We start from the raw sequence: 15829 nt of genomic DNA on the forward strand, positions 1-15829 counted from the left end.
TAGTGATCGTTTTTGTGCAGGTAAAAATAGAAATAATGGTTGCTCTGTAGGTACTTACTGACAATTCCCTAATGACAGCATTGTTGATTGTCTATTTTCAGAATTCAATTTGCCGAATAATTCGTACAATATATAATTATAATTTTCCAACCACTCGCTCAACATTGTAAGGAAGTGACGACGCCCCTAAACGCACAGATGACGGTGATAATGGCGCGTATGATTGACGAGTTTTTTTCCGGTGACGGATGAACTCGAAAGTGGTCTATTGTTTCTGCAGCACACTGCTGCTGTTGCTCACAGCTGAATGCGGGAAATGTCAGCATATTTATTTTCATAAATGTTTATATTACTAAAACAACGAAGAATTATATACAATAACTTTTATAATTACTAATTGATGACAATGGTTTTGATTAAAAGTTACACCATTCCAAGCACTTTTGGTTTTTGAATTCATAAAATCAAGTTTCACCAAGAATCAACAAGTGCCGGGTAAAATTCAATACCGATACCAATGGTACAATGTATATGTCACATGTCGTTTATGCTACTATACCAATGGTACAATGTACAGTGTATATGTCACATGTCGTTTCTCTTACTATACCAATGGTACCATGTATATGTCACATGTTGTTTCTGCTACTATACCAACAACTGTCGTTTCTGCTACTATACTGTAGTGAGGAAACCAGGACATGTTTAATAAAAAAAAATTGAAAACAGAGAAAGCTGTCTAACTTATATTAACATGACTCAATCAAATGACATTACGAATACTAACAATCCAGGCTAATAACAAGTGAAAGTCCTATATTTCAGTCACGGACCCGCGATATCGTTGTGTTCTAGTAACCTTTAAGTTGACAGTTAAATTATGCATTGATATATCAAAACACAATATAAGAAACAATACCACGTTAATGTTTACTCATGAAATGTAAACATAGCATATCATTTAATAACAATTGAAAATCATCATGCTACTCAATGTTAAATCCTGTTGAATAATATTCGAAGACAGACATGTATCGAACACTCAACAGTTTTTACCAGTGGCTAAACATGCATATTACAAACGCACATACAATGCAATAGTTAAACTTTTTTCGGGACTAATGTGAATTTGCATTAGTTATGTAGTTATTCTATTTTTTCAGCAACAAGAAGTCATATTTATGAACATAGCACATTCTGGAATGATACATAACATGCGAAACACTCAAATACATACAGGGAACCAGCAAGCATACCATCAAATGTGGATGCCCCAAATGCAAGGATATCATGGTCAACAACCGGGAAATATGACAAATAACCAACGAGAACGAGGTCATTCACAAGGAAATCAGATGCCAATACAAGGATACTATGATCAACAACCGGGAAATATGACAAATAACCAACAAAACCCAGGTCATTCACAAGGAAATCAGATGCCAATACAAGGATACTATGGACAGGAACCACAATCATTTGAGATGGCCAACCAGGAACAGAACATAAATGCACAGCAGATTGGACATTAAACTGCATATGCTGTAAATAAAGATCAACAATTTCTTATTACCGACAATTCCACAAGAAGTGAAATGTAATGTTTCGTCTTATTTAAAGAAACTCATTCATATCAACCGTCCAGCCTGAAGAAATGAAAATGTATGACAGTTAGATGTAAAAATGGCGAAACAGTGAGAAAATAATTTCGTTTTTAAATGTCTCATTACTTTTTTTTTCCTTCACGTAAAATTGAAATTAAATTGTACCTATATTCAATTCAGATATAAAAGTTGTCTAGTTAACGATTTATCTTCTTGATTATATTAAGTGATATTTGTAAACTATTGGACTATTGATTACTGAGTTAAACTCTGCCACTTCTGTAATCAACTGGCTCTTTTGTTTTGTCTATTATACAATGTTATTTTCTATACTTCTTTATGTTTCGATTATTTGTGAAGTCCTTTTTCAGAAAACAAAACAATATTTGGAGAACATGTTTTACAATTACAACAAATACATTAATGCGGTACAGATATTTCCTCATGTTGAAATCTCGTAAAAAAACGCTGTCAAAGGGAACATGCATAGTAGGAGAGAGAAAACTAACGGCATACAATATGTATGTACAAAAAAATGAAAAAAAAACAAATATGCAACACAGCAACAAACGACAACTAATGAATTACAGGCTCCTGACTTGGGACTGCTACAAACATATAGATTGTTGCGGGTTTAAACATGTTAGCACCATTCCAAACCTCCCCTAGCTTAGGATAATGGTGTAACAGTTCATCATAAGAATAGTTGAAAAAGGCTTAACTAATCAGATGAATACAAATAGAAATATATCCAGCAAAAACACAGAGGATACTTGTACATCCCTAGAACAAAAAGACATTAAGTACAGACTTGAAAGTACTCGCAGTTAATGACAGCTGATTTAAAGTCACTAACAACTAATAAAAAATATCATGCATCTAAGACTAATTTATCAATCAGTACACATCCAATATCCAATGGATTTAGTGTAAAGACGTTATTGAAATCTGTATAAGGGTATCAAATTTAAAAACAGATCCTGATAAACTAAATTGTTTAATTTGTCTTAATGAAACAAATATTATTAAACGGAAGAGATAAATCACAAAAACCCATTTTTGGTTTGCGTAGTTTTATCAGAAGTGGATTAATGACTTTTTAAAAGGGGTGGTTTCTTGTTAATAAGGAGAGGGGAAAGGAGCCGAACCTTATATAATACTATTGTTTTAAGAATAAGGAACTAAGAAGCATTGAAAAATCATTGGCGGGTTCAACCAGTCATAAAATCGGAGGAAATACAGTCCCAAAAGGCAGCCATTCTTGACCTGCAGTACAGGTCAATGAAAAACAATCTTATCTTTAAGGGCTTACATAGAGTATCGGGGGAAGATAATGAAGAGCTATTGCTTTGGGTTTTTTGTGCAATGAGTTGGAGATCGACTACAGGATCGAATTCGGCAATGTCCATCTGTTAAGAACACAAGGAGACAACAGAAGAGCACCAATCGTTGCAATATTCCTATATCATCTAGATATGAATATGTATAAGAAAATGCAACAAAACTTAAAGGTAAACCTTATGGAATACTGGAACAATTTCCTCATGAAATTGAAGAAAAGCAAAAGAACCTCAATCCTATATTTAAACACGCTAAACAACAAAATAGACAAGTCTCTCTAGTGCGTGATAAGCTATGTATAGACAATAAGCTCCATATTCCTGAAACTGAGTTAGACTAATCTAGAACTGAACTTACCAGTTCATCTTCAATCATCACACGACCCCAAAAGGGTCTTAATCTAGTGATATCACACCTAGCAAAAGACAATGACAGTAGCATTACCCTAAGCAAACGGACGCAAATGCTCCAGCAACATTTGCCACATATAAAAATAAATCGACCAAATATTTCATGCGTGGATTAGTGGTTGAGGTCCAGTGGTGGGATCCTCCCTTTTCGGCAATCAATGATTTTGAAAGGGAATAAACGGTTAAAACACATTTATCTTGGGTTGGGAACCCTTTTTAAAAATGACATGACGCGCCTTTTATGACAATGTAACAATTAATACATAAATTGTTTATCTTATTTAATAATAGATTGAATAATAAAATCGATGAGTTTTATAATTCGACGACACTCATTGATATTGGAAATACACTTAAAAAAATTACTACAATTAATCTAATCGTAAGTGCGGCATTGAATGTTTTGTAAAATTGCCGACTTATCAACACTGAAAGCGAGATATCTAAAATGTGTATACATTGTACATGCACATGTACCCTTATACATTTTAATTACTATTAACAAATGTCAATTTTAAATGCCATTCTTAATAATATGTCTTTTCGAATCGTGTTTTAAGTGCTTATCATTCATTCCTCAATATTTAAGGGCATACGATACAGTTACAGGGAAGGTAATGACGTTGCTAACGTAATTTGTTATTTTCGCGACGTCAAAGTGTGACATATGGGGCAAAGATGCATTTTTCGACTGATTTTCATCATTCAAACTGATTTAATTTGAAAACGAGTTCATGGACCCCTATTTTTCAAAACGGCATTTTGTTTCATTTTGCAGGGAAATTATGTGACCCAAATTTTATAAAACTGTAAATAGAGGATTTTTTTTAATTTTGATAAACATGCAGTAAAAAATGACATGTTTTCCTCAATTCATGAACATTTGATAAATATGAGTTATTTCTGAATATAAAAATGCATATTTTTTATAAAATACAGAAATTACCGATTATTTAACAAAAAACAATTTGTATTTATCTTTTATAACAAAAAAGTTATGTCTTTCTTTTGAAAAAGAAATTACGGCCACAAATCTGAATTTTGAGCAAATATACAAAATTTCATATTTGATTTAATCAGGTAAAAACTAGCCTTTATGCAAATTTTCATGAACTTGTAAATACAGGATCAAAACTGTATCGTATGCCCTTAATTAGACGTTACGCGCGATGTTCGTACATACAAGTGTAACACGACGTCACGACTTTTTCAGTAAACAAGCTTATCTTTTAAAAAAGTTAAACTTTCTAACGTTTATGTTATTGACAAATGATTAATGCGTGTTTGTTTATTTGTTTGTGATCAATACATTCAATTGTATTGCTGTGTACATGGAACAATAACTAAATAATTATTTTAATTCCTTCACTGTTTATTTGCGTTACAGTATAACAAAAACGATATGAAGAATCTGGAGCTTGGTTGATAAATGTATCTTAAATTGTTGGAGCGTATTGCTTTATATTGCATATATATTTTCAATCTCTATTTCATCTTTGAGACAATGACATTCCTAAGGATATGTACTAGAAACTATAAGTTTTTGTTAATTTTGAATTTTTTTTAATGTCTGTATTGATCATAAATCATATTTTGTCATAGCAACATTTTTTGCATAATCTACCTTGAAGTTCCATTTTGTCTAGTATGAGAGTCCAAACGGACGGCTTCGGGACGAGTAGGTTAAAATCGGGAATTAACTCTTAACTGGACTAACTGCTGTGAAAGCATGACAACGACTATTTCTTGGAGTATCGTGCTGTTAGGTTTTTGTCTAATCAATTAAAACGACAATTTTATTTGGATCTATTCAAATATGCTTCGAAGTACGGTCGATGAAAGATTTTTTTTTCTGTAAAAGAAACGCCCCGCAAAATCGTCATTTTCCATATTTCTTAAAGTTCAGGGCAAGTAAATGCGCATATTAAATAGTACTTTGTATTTTCTTCATCTGTTTATAGGGACAGTAGAGTTCTCTCTGCAATTAAGTCAGTGATTGCATATTCAGTGTCTTCTTCATTAGTATGTTTTCCATCAGGTCAAATATCAATATATAAAGGCACGACCTCATTGCTACCATGCAATTGTGTTTTTAGGTTAACCAGTAAAACTGTACACATTTCATAATGCTTAATTATACATTTGTCGCATAAATAACATAAAATATATATTAGCTTGTCCGGTTGTGAGTAAAAACTTAATGTGAAGTTTGTATCCACGAGTAGGTTTAAAATTTTGAACCGAATCAAGATTTGTTGTGTCTACAAACCTGAATATTAGCTTTCTTCAATAATGAGACTTCGTATCGGTTTAGGTTTAAATATCGCAGGGTTTCGGTCAAAACTATTTATTTTAATACAAAATTCAACGGCATGTGGTAGAATATGAAAAAGTTATAAATTTTAACCGTTTTCAAAATCTTTTGAATAATCAGAAAAATGGTTTGTAACGTTCTCGTCAAAATTGAGTCTGAAACGTCGTTTTTACACAAGTGCGACATTCTAGTAAGACTCCGAAAAATTGACAGTGATTTTAAATTATTTATAGGTGATTGATGTATTTTAGATTTTTGGAAAATTGAGAAAAATAACATTTCGAAAAATCATGAAAATCGATTTTGTCAGAGCACAGATAAGCAAAAAAATGCCGGAAATTTGAGTTAAGTTCGTTTTTATGCCAAAAAATGGAAGTGCGACAACATTGTAAGCCTTTGAAAAATCGCCACTAAATCATTATTTTATATTTTACAGGATATTTGTCTAGAAATTTAGAAAATTAAGCAAAATAATATTGACGTAGAAATAAAAATTCTAACTTTTTTCAATTCTAGATTATTTTTTGGGAACTCTCAAAACTGTAAACCCCCTAAAAATTCCCAGTAGGACAGAAATTCCTTAGTTGTATGGAACGCATTTTTTCTATGGAATTATAATAACATCATAAAATATTGGGTAAATGACTGAAGAAACATTTCTGTAAGACAATGGAAAAATCCGTTTTTTTTTAAATATTTAATGGTTAAGATAAAATCATGGTTCAGTTGTTACAATAAACGAAACAAGTTACGCGGGACACCCTCAAAAATCCCGGTTTTTTTTTTAAATTGAAGCTTGTCGTATAGTATAACATAAAACATAGTTTGTACAATTATTTTCTTCGTTTTTCTTTTGAAAAACCTTATATTTTAAAATGCGTACAACAGAAATTTATTTCAAATAACAAAATTGCAATTTTGAGACCCGTATCTTGCCGAACACGTCAATTTTTGCAATGTGGTACGAACATCGCGCGTAACGTCACAATGAATCATTCACCGTGCGTTCATCATTCACCATGCATGTATCGTGCGTTCATCATTCACCATGCATGTATCGTGCGTTCATCATTCACCATGCATGTATCGTGCGTTCATCATTCATCATGCACCGTGCGTGTATAGTGGGTTCATCATTCACCATGCATGTATCGTGCGTTCATCATTCACAATGCATGTATCGTGCGTTCATCATTCACCATGCATGTATCGTGCGTTCATCATTCACCATGCATGTATCGTGCGTTCATCATTCAACATGCATGTATCGTGCGTTCATCATTCATCATGCACCGTGCGTGTATAGTGGGTTCATCATTCACCATGCATGTATCGTGCGTTCATCATTCATCATGCACCGTGCGTGTATAGTGGGTTCATCATTCACCATGCATGTATCGTGCGTTCATCATTCATCATGCACCATGAATGTATTGTGCGTTCATCATTCACTATGTATGTATCGTGCGTTCATCATTCATCATGCACCGTGCGTGTATCGTGGGTTCATCAGTCTTCATCATCCATTTTATGTTTATCTTCCATGAATTTTTGGATCGTTCATTCACCGTGCATTCATTGTATATGTAAATATAAAGTACGTGTGGTCAGTTTGTGTTTAAGAAGGTCTGTATGAATGTCCAAATGTTTAGAGTGCATTTCTTTTTAACACCCATACAAACAGTTCAGCGAGCAAACTTTTATATCATTTGTTTCTTACATGGGTTTAATGTTTTCGTTCGTCGCTTATTAGTAAAAACGTGGCATTTTTTCTTACTTTAACATTTAATTAAATATCCATTCATATTTTACCCACATAAAAAGATGGATTCTGACGAAAGAAAAACAGGTATAATCCTGATCATCATAACTAAAAATAATATTAACAATTAGTCAAATTTAAGTATATTAGATTTATGAGTTTGGCTGTCCCTTTGGTATCTTTCGTCCCTCTGTTATGTGTATTCTTTGCTTTAGTTCAGTGCTGCTATTTAAAATTAATCTAATGAAGACAAAGAAATGACAATAAACTTTATTTCTACTGTTGTAACGTTTAACAAACTATAGCAAACGGCAAACAACGTTTAAAAAATTTTCGCTAGAAAAAATGCACTTTTAGTTAGTGCCTTTGAATGTACTTTGAATGTACTTTGATCATTGAAATCGGATACCTATCAAACATAAAAAAAAATGGAAGATAAGATTGATGCAGAAATTTTATGTATATCGGATTTCATTATTTATATCATCAATGTTAAAAGATACAAATATATTAGTTTCCCAATTCCGGAAGATGCCTTATCAGTGTAGTACTCATATTTTCTCTCATTCATTATATAAATGGTATCATATTTTAATTCATTTACTAATTATGACATGAATATTGTCAGAACGGAGTATCGATATATATTTTCCTTAAATACATGTCTGTATTCCGTCTCGCTAGTTGTTGGGGAAAACATTTATCATATTTCATTACTTATATTGGATACCATGAACCATCAGAAAAACAAGGAGGTTTACTTAAAATAAGAATGGAAATTACTGGTATTATTGTCCATATCAAAGTTTTTGTTGTTAGAATTGATTTTAATTTATAATTCAGCCATTGCATATCAGATAACGAATTAATTATTTGCTTTTGGCAGTTGAAATTGGATACCATTATGCCACCACGATTTCCGTGGGCTATGGCACTATATATATTAAATGTGTTCCCCTTCGAATAAAATCACAGATCGATGACCAGCAAACAGAATACGGAAGGTAAAGTAAAAACTTATACTTATAAATAAAATTCTCATTTTCTATTGCAAAGAATCTGTTTATAATTGTTCATGTCTGAAAAGTGCTAGATAATGATCCCTTTGTTATCTGTTGCATTTGTATTGAAAACGTTTAAAGAATGTACATCGTGCATAAATTAATAGAACACATTAGCAAGCGTAAATACAAGTGTCTTTTCTTAGGGTTGAATAAATCGTTCTTTCAAAACATCCCTCTGATTGAAACAGAATATTCGCTGAAAGTAACATTTTCAAGTTGCTTGATTTCTTGATTGACAACATATGTGCCACATTTGGAGGGTATGTTTTTCAACAAAACAATCGTCATTCCCTTGGGAACCAACTGGGCTCCATTCCTTGTCGACTTTGGGATATTTTTCAAATGAAACTGACTACATACAGAAACTCCATAGGAAGACAGAAGAGAAGTAAGTATTACATTTTTACTTCACTTTTCACTATACAGATGCTTTTCTCTCACTACATAATTTAAAATGTGGTTGGTATGGTGACCAAAAAACGGATACAACAGATACAGTTGGTTCTGCCTCTTATCTTGACCTACATCTAGAAATTGACATTGAATGTCAATTGAATGTCAGTTGAAAACGAAACTTTACACAAAGAGGTGAGTTCAGGTTTCTCAATGTGAACTTTCCATTTCTATGTAGCAACATTCCTCCCAACCTGGGGTTTAGGGATGTTAAATAAGGTGTGTAGCTTTCTCATAAATATAAGTGTAGAAATTTGTAGCTCCAATACAAACATCATTGTAAATTTAATGTCAGAAAACTGTCACTTATTATGTATTCAACACCGAAACTATTAAACGTCTCGGTTAACCTAAACCTTCTTAGTTTCGACTGAAAAGTTGATATTTGTTTGAAATTGACCTAATATTGCATATTCAGTTAGCGATTTACCTTTGGTGAATTAACGTATATTTTTTTATAATTCTAAGGTAGCAGAAAAAAGTTGTTTTACAATAAAGCATTTGAATTTCATTGACTTACGTTTTAGTTTCCCGAAAAATCAGTCGAACAAATATACAAAGCAAATTTACCATTTTTGCCTGCTTATGTGAATATATAGAAAACCTGTTTATTTTGGTGTCTGTCCAGCATGAAATTTTTCTAAAATATATAAACGCATTGCAAATAAGGCAAAAAAGTGATGCTCTGGTACAAATCAGATTCTCACCTGCAGAATCCTTCTAATATCGGGAAGAATTTAATGAAATTTCACGTGATGAAAGACAGGCTAAAGATACCAAAGGGACATTCAAACTCGTGTGTATTATATATCAAAAGTCAAACAAATGCAAAGAAAACTAAGGACTGAGCGGAATGATAACTAAATGATAGCTAAATGATAACTTAATGATATCCTTTTTGGCACATATCCTTTCCATTAAAATCTCAATTTTGTTTTATTATGCCCCTTCATATACACAGAATTTCTTACAAGTCATTAGGGATCTCCAACTCGTAGTCAATCGCATGCATCCGTAAATAACTCACTGGCATACGTAAATACATGTAACTAGTCACAACTCGCAACAATTCGCAGACACCCTTAAGAACGTGTACTAATCAATCTACTTACTAATGTCCACGGATTGATTTTTCCATAAATATCTCGTATCAATCCGTTAGTATCGTAAATCGTTCGCATGCAATTATAATTAGTAAATTGCTCGAAAAAAACTAATATGTTAAGGTTTTCGTTTAATAAGGATTATTGCAAGTGATTACTTGTTGTTAATAAATTCATTTGGATCGTGTTACTATGGCTTCACGGGATATTATGAAGATTACAACAACTTTACGTGTAGTTTCGACTACTTTACGAATATATACATATTTGTTACGTATTCTTAATGTATTGCTTTATATTTTGAGAAAGGACTCGTAAATATACTCCTAACTAACTCGTACCTATAACAACACGTAAAAGCTTTCGTGAATAGACACATTCTATAACAAACTCGTAACAATCCGATAAAAGCTTGTTCAATGCACGTTTTAAGATCGTTCAATACTCTAAAGTTGATCGTAGTTATCTGTTACATAGTCTTAGATAGCCTTTAACTGAGCGCAGGATCACTCCATTATGCTCAGATCATCAATTATTTGCTGACTTGTTTCGGTCCCGGCTCCTGTGTTAGCTTTTGCTCAATCGTTATTTTTCATTTATTATTTATAAAACTCTATGAAACTTGTAACAAATCGTATATTTTGCCGTAATTACGTCGTTATTATTCGTAAAAATTAATAATCAAGCGTCAACTGCTTTTGGTAACTCGTAACAACTCTTGGATCGTTCGTAAATGATCTTTGCTCCTCTTGTTTTTGAATTCCTACCATAATCCTCTGGTTTTATCATTTAAAGAAAATGCCCACTTACCTCTACTTTTTTTTAAATAGTTTGATAACATATAATTAAGATGTCATTTTTGAAAATCTTTAAAATCATTTTTATTTTGTCATGGTTTTTGAAAGAAAAAAGGTGGCAATATTAAAGGTATGAAAAATTTTGAGAGAATTATTTCCCGCTAAATGTGCAATTGTTATATCTCGAAAACAAGCACACGGACCTATTGTGGCTTTTTTTTTTGGCTTTTCCAGTTTCTATATTTATATTCAACCAATTCGTAACAGTCTTTTAGGTTGCATTTCTGTAAATATTGACAATGCAATTTCCATAGGAACTCCTTTTACGGCTGAAACTGTACCACTTTTACTATGACGTTTTGAAAAAAATCTTATCTTAGAATTGAAAATTCATATGCACCACAATTTTTTTCAAAGGTCAAAATATAGGGCTGTGCGACATATTTTTAACGTTTATATGCCCTGAACGTCTCAGAGTTTAAACCTACACTAATTTTCTAAACTACCCCTACCTGGAATGAAAGGTTACCACAAATTTCAATGTAAACACTATACACGTGTTTATTTACAAGTAACATTCCCAAGTTCCTTCTCTGCGATATAGACCACAGAGAGCATAACTGGGAACCAGTATGTAAACAAAATTAATTTTCTATGAATATTCAATTACTCCCCAAAAGAGGCGTGTTTTGAGCAACAGCTGTATTTACAAAGTGCAACCTATACAGACATTTAATCAAATAGAAAACTCTCTAAAATCAGTTTTTCTCACATTAATGCTCATTTATCAGAATTATAGTCTTAAAAAATTCACTGTGTATACTCTAAGTTTTTCTTTACTATACATTGTATACCCCCTCCCCTGTTTCAATTTTTTTTAAAGAATTTGAAAACAAGACTTTAATTATTTCCAGCTTACCCTATTTGCAAATTTTCTGATAAAAAATGCCTAGAACCTGATAAAAACTGTTTTCGATAACATATTGAAAGCATATCAGAATATTATAAATGTAATGTTTAGCAGTTAATCATTACAACATTCAAGATTATATAAAGTATCCAATCCAGCCTCTGTCTCCAGTCCACATCTTACTGTATGCCTATTTGTCAATTTTAAAGTGTCAGTCTTTGTAAGAATGAGGCAATTAAGGTAAAAATAAAAACATGATTAGAAAAAAAACACCTAATCATTCTATTTAATACTAACCATCATCCTGAGTTAAAAATTATTAGTCTTTCGTTTGTGTGTGTCTGGTAATATCAAATAACTCGGTTAGAATATTGGTTAGAATGATAGCAAAACACAGAGTTATCTCCCCTTATTTGTTAATTTGTAGTGCATTTCAACCAAATTGTATCTTCTATTACCAGAACAGAAAACAGAAATGAATGTTATGTTTGTGCATAACTACATATTATGAACTGAAATCAATGTCAAATTGTGTGGGGGTTTTTGGTCATGTTTTCATCACTGCCTGATTCTTAGGCAGACTGGCACTTAAAGAACACATTTTCTGCCTCAAATGGTTAATTTAGAATTCTTGTCACAACAGTATCATATGTAACCATATATCTGACACAATTTAGCTACTATATATACTAGAAGTGTTCAAACAAAACCATATTTGCAAGTTGTCTGTATGCAGATACCAGTCTGAGAAATAAATTCTCTTAAAATGTTGTAGAGATGACTGCTAACATCTGATTTTTGCATAACTTCCAAGCATAGTTATTGTTTTCTATATCAAGAACTTTAAAATCATAAAATCATAGCATTTACATGCTATATTATTTGTTTTAAGACCCAGGGAGTAGGCAATTTTCTATGTTTTTTGCCCCTGGGACCTCAAATTTCCTAAATCACTCTGCTGTTTCTAGCAATTTGGAATATTTAGTACATATTCAGTATAGAACACACTCTTGTAAGTTTTCTTGAGATATTTTTGTTTTTCTAGCTTGTATTTATTATAACGTGGTGACAAAAAAACAGATTTAGGTGTTGCGGCTTACTTTTGGGTTATCGAAAGGACAAAAATACCCCATAAATAATATTCAGGAAGGATCTATGAGTGTCAATGACTGTGAAGAGTAAATATAAGCACTTCTTAACAATTTAACTTACAAATATGCAAATATCATGAATTAATTTTGTATCAAGGACTTTAAGTAAACTATGCATACTGTAAACTGTTAATTTATGCTGAGTTATCATATGTAAGGCCCAGGATTCTATCAATCTTCATTTAATATTTATTAAACTTCATATTTGAGTTAATTTCTTTACAATCTATGAAATAAAGCACATTTGGTTAAATTCGGAAGAATCCCCTTTTTCACCCTATATAATATTGTTTTTTTGTTGCCAAACTGTAAGGATCCATGTGAACACGTAAGAAAAAGACAGTTTTTTCTAACTTTGCCTGGACGAAATCGAAAGTGGAAACACAACTTCTAATGGGTCCAATATGTGAAGAATATCCCCACACCTGTATATGCAACTACTTACTAATATAGAACAATAACCAAAAATGTATGTTCATTTTTTTTACAGTCCACATAAAGCAATTATATGTTTCCTTACTGAACTATTGATTTTTTCTACGTTGGACACATAGTCTGGTACACCAAAGCTAAAGGCTGTCACCTTTACCGATTTTTAGAGAGAAAAAAACATGGTTTTATAGCGGACCCCAAAATTATCTGCAACGATAAGAGTAATTCTTACATAAGCTTTCGTTCAATACATGTCACAGATTGTTACCATTGTCGCATACAACTTTGGTTCCTTAAACTAAAATGATTACTGATTTTTTTTGTATTTTGTATACTAGTCAACAAAAGAAACGATACACGACTTTGAAATAAAATTTATCAAAAAGTATTAAATATAAAATAAAATGAGATACACTAATTTAATAAACTTTCATTTGCAATGTATGCACATGTGATAATGAAAATCATATGTTGCAAATTAGTTTTGCGGAAAGTAGAATAAAAAATCAACACATATTATTCTAAGTACAAAATAAAATTTCAAATTTGTTTAAAAATATTCAATATGCTAATCAAGTTCTGTGTATGTTGTACATAATTGGTTGAAATATTGTTTTTTCAATTTTTTGGGAAAAAAAGTGTTTTTGAAATCTCAAAAAATGCACAAAAAAAATTATTTTTTTTCGTCTCAAATCGATGCTTTTTTAATGAAAACAACACACAGTAAATTTGGAACCTTTTGGATTAGTTTTAAGATTGTTACCGCTTTTTAAATATCACTTTACACATACTGTCTATGGTAAGTCAGTTAATAATGTATACATTTTAACGATTTCTCGTGGGGCTAAAAAAATAAACGAAGAAACTGTATGATTTTTAAAAAACAACTTGATGGCAAACACTGTCTGTACCTTTAAATGAGAGGTTGGCATCATTAGTTGGAACTTCAGTTTTCAAAATTGTCGTTTTATGTAAATTTTGTAAAAACAAAATCGCAAAAAAACGTAACGAAAGCAAAAAAAAAAGTTTTTTTTAAGCGGATTTATATTTCCATAATGATTAAGTATTACTACCTTCAATATTGGTCCAATGAATGAAAACTTTATTTTTAATTTGAAAAAAAAGTCTTGTATCGTTTCTTTTGTTGACCAGTATATATCGCCTTAAAAATACTAGTATATAATTGAATTCTTTAAGAATAGGGGGACCTTTGTGAGTAATACACATAAAATTGTTGGAAAACGTTCTAAAATTTGTTTTCAAGTCATCAAGTTCAATCATAATTATTATTATTATGCCCCACCTACGACAATAGAGGGGCACTATGTTTTCGGTTCTGTGCGTCGGTTCGTTCGTTCGTTCGTACGTTCGTCTGTCCCGCTTCAGGTTAAAGTTTTTGGTCGAGGTAGTTTCGAATTCAGTCCAATCAACTTGAAACTTAGTATACATGTTCCCTATGATATGATCCTTCTAATTGAAGTGCCAAATTAAGAGTTTTGACCCCAATTGCATGGTCCACTAAACATAGAAAATGTAAGTGCAAGTTTCAGGTTAAAGTTTTTGGTTGAGGTAGTTTTTGATGAAATTGAAGTCCAATCATCTTTAAAACTTAGTATACATGTTCCCTATGATATGGTCTTTCATATATTTCAATGCCAAATTAGGGTTTTGACTCCCCCATTTCACTTTTCACTAAGCACAGAAAATGATAATGTGAGTTGGGCATCGGTGTAGTATCATGTTAAAATTCTTGTTTAATTATTATATGTTGTTAATTATTTTTCCGATTTCTTGTAACTATAGTTCAACAAACCAACGTTATATGCAAAATTATACCAAAATCTGTGTGATAGCCTATTTTATTGTATTTACTGTTCGTTGACCTTAATTTAAAGGGTCGGTACGATTGAGTGAAAAGAAGTCATAAACAGCCTAACAAACGAATGATATTGTTCAATGCTAAAATATAAGTAAACAAAAACTGTATACAGCAATATTTATATTTAGTTATCTTTTAATTTTCAGAACAAAATCATGTTATTACCGATACTAACAATAGTTAGAATTTTGCTACTGTGTTAAATTGATAACTTTTAAGAACAAGTTTATTCAACAAGGATTAGTTGGTTTACTTGGATATTGTCTTTATTTACGGGCTTTATAAATAACAAAACCGTAGAATTAGGATGAGGTATCCTATGTTTAACAAGCGTATTATTCCACTCATATTTTTTTTTTAAATTAAACAATTATACATATAAAATGAAGATGTGTTATGATTGCCAATGAGCAAACTCTCCACAAAGGACCAAATGACACAGAAAGTAACAAGTAAACATGTAGTTCACAGTACAGCCCATACGGCATATTAAGCTCTAAAAGGCCCCCAAATGACAAATGTAAAACAATTCAAACTAGAGAGTATATTTCGTATTACTTAAAATACACACTATGTAACTAATTTATCCTACCGACTATCTTTATTTGT

General features: G+C 31.7%; 1 protein-coding gene across 1 annotated transcript; it reads left to right on the forward strand.

Annotated features, from left to right (window-relative positions):
- The first annotated feature begins 270 nt into the window (after positions 1 to 270).
- Positions 271 to 1752, forward strand: LOC134723601 (uncharacterized). The gene is made up of 2 exons (XM_063587166.1): positions 271 to 318; positions 1164 to 1752. Exon 2 carries the CDS (start codon positions 1182 to 1184, stop codon positions 1530 to 1532), a length of 351 nt encoding a protein of 116 aa, XP_063443236.1. The 5' UTR covers positions 271 to 318; positions 1164 to 1181; the 3' UTR covers positions 1533 to 1752.
- Positions 1753 to 15829: the final 14077 nt, after the last annotated feature.

The sequence above is a fragment of the Mytilus trossulus genome, chromosome 6 (genome assembly GCF_036588685.1).
Source record: "Mytilus trossulus isolate FHL-02 chromosome 6, PNRI_Mtr1.1.1.hap1, whole genome shotgun sequence".
Classification (NCBI taxonomy): Eukaryota; Metazoa; Mollusca; class Bivalvia; order Mytilida; family Mytilidae; genus Mytilus; species Mytilus trossulus.